General features: G+C 47.7%; 1 protein-coding gene across 5 annotated transcripts in view; it reads left to right on the top strand.

Annotated features, from left to right (window-relative positions):
• Rbpms (RNA binding protein, mRNA processing factor) overlaps nucleotides 1-6,834 on the top strand; it is a 149,536-nt gene that overhangs the window by 92,728 nt on the left and 49,974 nt on the right. For all 5 annotated transcript variants that reach the window (XR_001229292.2, XR_001229291.2, XM_013352032.2 and 2 more), the window contains exon 5: nucleotides 3,927-4,077. Coding sequence is in view for 3 of the 5 variants with exons in the window: in XM_013352032.2 (XP_013207486.1) it covers nucleotides 3,927-4,077 (151 nt within the window). In the remaining 2 variants the exon portion in view is untranslated. The remainder of the gene's footprint in view (nucleotides 1-3,926; nucleotides 4,078-6,834) is intronic.

Genomic DNA, 6,834 nt, shown 5'->3' with positions numbered 1-6,834 from the left:
TCTCTCCCCATCATCTCCCTCCCCCCTCCCTCTCTTCCCCCTCTTTCCCTCCCCATCATCTCCCTCCCTCTCACTCTGTAAATGATTCTACTACCCCTAAACTCCCTGCTGAGGACCGATAGGCATGCTCACTGTGCAGCTTGGGCAGACTATTAGACACAGGTCTCTGTTTACTGCACTGGTTAACCCCTCTTCCAGGCATTCGCATGCTACAAAGAACCCCAAATGGACAGCTGCTCTCCACAAGAGGCAGGGTGACTGCTCTGGACACCTTCGTTTTTGTGTCTTCAGTGTTTCAATCCCAAGAGAGAAAAATGGTTCGGTCACTTGGGGAAGCATCTATCCCTTAAGTGATCAGCTGTGGTCAGAGAAGCAAGGGCACAGTGCACAGACATTGGTCCCCCAGTGCCCGGTCTAGAGAGGACCAGTTGGGCTGCTTTCTCAACCAGCTGCCCTGATGACTTCCTGTTTGGTCTCTGAGATCCTGTTGTGGATTCTCAAGGAGCTCATCTTTCTTACAGTAAAAAGACCTCTGGCCGCTATGAGTCATGTGATCACTGCATAGGTGGCCACAACATTACTCAACAGTCTTGGATACGTCAGTTTCCAGTCCTGTGTCAGAAATGCTGAATCCAAGCCGGGCGGTGGTGGCGCACGCCTTTAATCCCAGTACTTGGGAGGCAGAGGCAGGCGGATCTGTGTGAGTTCGAGGCCAGCCTGGTCTACAAGAGCTAGTGCCAGGACAGGCTCCAAAACCACTGTCTCGAAAAACCAAAAAAAAAAAAAAATGCTGGATCCAAAAACACAGTGGCCCAGCACTACAAACAAAGCAAGCCCCCCACTTGGTCTTGACGGCACTACTGTGTGGGGACCCCAGCCCCACATGGACTGCAGAGCCCCCAGGGCCTGACCAGCCCTGTTGTGACCTTACCTTTGCTTATGCCCACTCCCTGTGCCATCTGTGGCTCACTGCCACCTGGTGACCTTTGGCCCTTTGCTCTTTCACCATACTTAGCCCTCACGTTCTCTGACGTACAGTGGACTACCAAGGATCCACCATTGTCTGTGGCGTTGTGTCTTCACACGCAGGCTGCCCTGTTCAGCCTCCAGGTCATACATACCTAATCTGGATTGCTGGGAGACTGGCCTGCGCAGCCCTGTAGCAGCTGGATTGAGTGGTTTGTAAAGAACAGTATCTTCATCCCCACGTTAATGTTGATATCTAGAGCGTGTCTTTTTCTGATCTGTGTAGCAGCAGAGAGTCCCTGCTTCGTTTGGTTGCCCCCTCACCTGGCACGTTTCTGTCGCCAGAGAGGGATCTTACTAGGTTTTAATTAAAAGCACACGGTATTTCCTCCCATGGCATGCTCTCTCTCCTTTCTTTCCTTCCCTTTCCCTTGTTCTCCCTCCCCAGCTCATCATCCTGTACCATTTAAAATGTTTGGGACTTGGCTAATCCCTATGGATAGAAACCTAGTGGGGCAGGATATTGATTACCAAATATGGTATTGCTGCTAAAGATGCTGGCGGAATGCAGCTTGTATTCTGAGCCTCTGGCCTCCCAATAAGCTGCCAAACAAATTAGGTCATTTTAACTTCTGAGCTTTTCTGTTTTGTTTTGTTTTTGTTAATAAGATGCTGGAACTTTGATTTGGAACATGATGTTGATGTTATTTTAACTCAGACAAGAGAAAGGGTATGAGAAGGGGGGACAGGGAGGAGGGGGACTCGCTCCAGTATGTTTTAGATTGGCTGTACAAGGGGTGAGCAGCACAGTGATGGCTTTGGCGGATTCTAGACTCCAGGAAGTGAGCCCTGTGGTCTAGGGCTAAATGCTCCAGGGGCTACTGACAGGACCCGGGACACTTTTGTTACTAGGTCTCATGTTGCTGCAGGCTCGGGCTTGGTGGGGAGTGGTGTTTGCAAGAGCTCCTGAAGTGTCTGCCAGTGTTGCATGTCTGCCATGCTTTGGTGCAGATGTGCAGGGCTTTCCAGGGGAACACAGTTGCCTCTCTGCAAAGACACTTCTTTAGTCCATATCTGGGAATATGGAATTCGATGTGAGGGTAATTCTGCCATTTGTTTTCCTTAAAGATAGGGTTTGTCTCACTCTGTAGCCCAGGCTATCCTTGAACTCACGCCCATAATCCTTTAGCCTCAGCTTCCTCCCAAGTGCTGAAATTATTGATGTGAACCAGTGCCAATGGGTTTGAGAGAGGATAAAGTGTGTCTCGTCGTCCATTGGGGGAAGGGAAGCAAATGCTGCTTAAGGCTGTCTCACCATGTGTGCTCTGGCCCCAGCGTTAGCTTTGTCCGTGTTTTTGTTTTATCTCACAGAACTTCTCTTTTTGACTTTGGTTGGTTCGTCTTGGCTATACAAATGCAATGCTCCCTACCCCTTGCTGTGTTTTTTAAGCCTTAATGGTTCTCTTCCCCCATAATAATCAAGTCAGGAATAAATTCTTCACACTCAGAGCAGTCTCTGGGTTGAGACTCTGTTGTTTGACTGCAGCTGACCACTCCCTGTTGCTGTTATTATCAGGTTTTTCCTTATGTCTTTGGGACTGAACCTGTGAAGTTCAGAGTCGTTCATTCTGGTCTCCAGACATTCTGATGACTTGTGGAAACAGCCCTGACTTTTCTTCCAGTGAGGGAAGGTGGAAAGAGGCGGGAGGGATGCTGTGCCTACAGTGCTCATGAAGTTCTCAAAAGAAAGGGTTCTTTTTTAAAGAAAGGAATATAGAGACCATTGGGCCCACATAAATGAAAAGCTTGTGTTCTTAGCACACCCCACTTTCAGGACTGAGACAAACGTGGAGTTCTATCCGGAGTGCCTTTTTGATGGTAATGTCTAGAATTCCTGGCATGGAATGGCTTTCATTAGGCTCCCAGCTCTGCTTGGTGATGGAGACATTCTTGAGGGAGAAAGTCCCGAAATCTACTTGATGTGAATCTTGTAGTTTAGGTTGCCTGGAATCTGTTTCAGTGAAATGTGGTTTTTGTTGGTTTTTTGTTTTGTTTTGTTTTGTTTTGTTTTGTTTTGTTTTCCCAGGACAGGGTTTCTAGGTGTAGCCCTGACCGTCCTGGAACTCACTGGCCTTGAGCTCAGAGATTACCTGCCTTTGCCTTCCAAGTGCCCCTCCCTTCCAGGTGCTGGAATTCAGGGGAGTGCCACCAGGCTCCAGCTGTTTTGGTTGTTTGTTTTTGTTTTGCTTTTTTAAAGGTCCTAGGCACGGGTAGGGACTAAAGCTACTTTTCTCTCAGGCCCCTGGAATCTTTTGTTTCCTTGTACCTGTAAGCCAACCATAAAAGAAGTCAGGATCTCTCCTCTTTGAGCCTAGCAAATTCATGCAATGACTGGAATTAAATGAAAATAGTTACATTTAAAATATTGCAGCTGTTTAATTTCTGTGTTCTGAGTATACAGGGACTTATATTACCTTTGTAAAACCAAATCAGAGACAGAGTTCTTTTTCTTTATTTATAGGTAGCCGATAGTAAAAGCCCTGAAGAATTTCATTGTTTATAATGCCATTCGGAGTGCAGCCTGCTCGGGATTTCAGGTGTCAAACCAGCGCAGCCCAGCATGTCTCTCTCTGGATTGGTCATGTTTTCCAGCCTCAGTAGCCGCCAGTCAAAGTTTTTAAGCTGTGTTATGAATTTGCTGGTCTGCATTTTAAAAGGCAGACTAGACAATGTTCTGGAAGAACAGGGATGTTTGCACATCCACGTAACTGAAGATTGTGGTGGCGCGAGCCGCATTTGCCTGGCCTTCTGGCCATGCTGTAGTGTAGGTTTTGCATGTTCTGTGTGAATACTGAGAACGAGAGCCCTTGCTTGAGCCTGTGACATCGGCCAGAGTTTACATGTGTGTTGATTTTGTCACCATTCTGGTTAACATCTTCCATTTGTTCTTTTTCCCAAAGGGCATCCGCTTCGATCCTGAAATCCCGCAAACACTACGACTAGAGTTTGCTAAGGCAAACACGAAGATGGCCAAGAACAAACTCGTAGGGACTCCGAACCCCAGTACTCCATTGCCCAACACTGTACCTCAGTTCATTGCCAGAGAGCCATGTAAGTTGACCTGCTTTTCATTTTGGAAACAGCACCAGCAAAGAATTCTTACGCGCTGCTTGTGAGACAGGACTGTGGGATGCCAGCTAGCTGCTTCTCGTTTTCCATTTTGGTGATGAAATAGCTCGTTCTTCCTCCCTAAATTCTGGGGGCGGCACTCTTGTTAGTGATTGGCCATCATTTGAAGAAGAAAAAAAGGCTCAGCTTGATCAGAACTGCACTTCCAGATAGATTCTCATTTTCTGTGTTTCCTTGACATGCCATTGGCTACCACGAGTGTCTTCTTCCCTGCCCCCATCCTTGGGAAGAGCAGCTGGCTCTCGGTGTTCACTTTACTCTGCTGAAGGACATTAGTTCTTTGGCTTCAGAAAGGAAAGACTTAACAGGGAGAAAAATTATTTTGCTTTTTCATGTCCTAGGTTGAGGAAGGAAATCTAAATAGAACTGCACCTTCTTGGAATAGTTGCAGGACAAGGGAGGCTGTAAGGACATCTCTCGCGTATTTCATCCTGACCTGTTTAGACCCGGTCTTTGTGACACACATACTTATTTAGTATTAAAGTAAGTGGATGAGTAAGTTGAAACTTTGGATTTTGCTCTCCGAATTCTGGAAACATTTCCATCCATCTTTGTGTCTGGACATATCCAAACAGGAAATGTCACCCTAGTGACAAACCAACCAAGCTCCAGCCTTCCCTCTCAATGCTGTCTGCTTTTCTTAGAACTCAAACCTGTAAACCAGGTAGCCAGGGACCAGATAGACAGCCTGCTCACCGAGGCAGGCAGGACACTGCAGAGGGGTGCACACTAGCCATCCCCAGGGCCCTGAAGTTACAGGAGCGTGTGTGAGCAGATCTTGGCTCTCGGGCCTCACTGCTCATTTCCTCTCCATTCCAATAGATCAGAACTCTGCAGTGGTCAGATAGTCTCCACGGCTCCATCAGAACTGCTGGGACTGCTCCTGGCAAAACAAACTTGAAGCTGGATGTGGTAATCAAACCTGTAATTCCAGCACATGGTCAGGGATGGGGGGAGGGGTGGTGAGATGAGGCAGGAGAGTGGCCACAAGTTTGAGGCTAGCCTAAGCTACATAGGGGGTCTGCCCCCCCCCACCAATACCTCTGTCCTTTCAAATCAACCAAAGAACTATTTTTGAAAATATATTTTTGAAAAATCAGAGAGTAGCGTTTTCTTGAGAAAATTAAAGTTAGTATGCCTTTTCTTTATATAGCTCCCTTTTACGACAGCGACCCTGACAAACAGCCCTTCGCAGCAACTCGGCTGACCTTGTCATCCGCTAGTGTTCCCTCTGGGAACTGTGATTTTTCCATGTCCTCTCCACTGTTACCGTTTTCTGAGAAGCACCCCACAGACTCCCGGTGCCTGAGTGAATGTGGACTGGTGGGTCCAGTTACAAGGTACAGCGTTGATCTGTTTAGCGACCTGTCAGGTGGACTTGGCAGTGGGCTCAGAATTTGGGGGTTGGAAAGCCCAGAGGATGAGGAACTGACGTGAATGCCGCTTTTTGTCGCTGCTCTCACATGACTACCCTGCAAAGTGCGCTCTGTCACCTCTAGAGGAAGCATGCTCTCTGATTTGATTATACAGCAAACATTCACCTGCACGGTTCTCAGTTGATACCTGTTGGACTGAAAGGAGACCCGGTGTGCAGTCTCCCGGGGAGGAAGGAAGCAATGGTTCCTGCTTGACAGAGCTGCCAAGATGTTGGTGGCAGTCACGGATGTCAGGGAAATCTTGGCCCCACTGTGAGGGACATGGGAGAGATGCTACATCTTAATCTAGATAGGACCTGACTCCTGTGTGTACTGGCCATGCATGCTCCGTTCGTGCTGGGGAACAGAGCGGGAAACCGGGTTTTAGAGTGTGATGGTGGCCGTGCCTGTAGACCCCAATATCTGACAGTTCTGGTTCTGGCAGCTGTGGTCAAGTTCAGTGACCTGCACAAAGGCATTTAATCTTTCTGTGCTCCTGTTCGCTCAACTATAAGAAGAAAGTTATGTTTTCGTCACGTGATGGCTCTAAGTTAACAAAACCGTATCACAAGATCACCCACATCAAGATTAGGAAGGCAGAAATATATGTGAGGTAGCAGGTGAATGCAAGATGTCATCCAGTTTTATTTTTATAGAGCATTTGGCTCGCTGTTCTTTCCCCATAGTTGATGGGTGTTAGCATTGTGTGGCTTCAGACATTTGTCCTTCCTTGCAGGTTTAGGAGAAAGAGAGAGTGGTACTATTCCAGGAATGTAGTGTGTCTTCTCGACTAATTTGGGGGAGGTGGGTGAGGATGGGTATCATGCAGGGTCTCCCTGTGTAGCCCTGGGTAACTGGAGCTTCAGGGTACATTAACCTGGCTTTGAATTAAGGCATTCTGCTGCTTATCTGCCTCTCTTGTCTGCTGTTTGTGGGTGTGTGCCTCTGCACTCAGATTAACTGTATTTTCACTAGTAAAATCATGGGTTTGAGTACACCTTTAATCCCAGCACTCGGGAGGCAGGCAGGTGTCTGTGAGCTCGCGGCCAGCCTGGTCTACAAAGCGAGTTTCAGGACAGCCAGACCTGGCCCAGCCTGTGTAGTCGTAGTGATAGCTGTGCCCTGTGCCTGTTGCTTCTACAGTTAGGCTCCTGGAGTTGTCTACACTCAACATTGAGCAGGGAGATGTGCGCCCAGAGTGTTTTCACAGCATGGATTTATATGCTTTTATGTTCCTAAATCTGGTCATAATTGCTTACTGTCC

This window comes from Microtus ochrogaster, linkage group LG7_11, assembly GCF_000317375.1.
Source record: "Microtus ochrogaster isolate Prairie Vole_2 linkage group LG7_11, MicOch1.0, whole genome shotgun sequence".
NCBI lineage: Eukaryota > Metazoa > Chordata > Mammalia > Rodentia > Cricetidae > Microtus > Microtus ochrogaster.
This window is presented reverse-complemented; position numbering and strand designations above follow the sequence as displayed.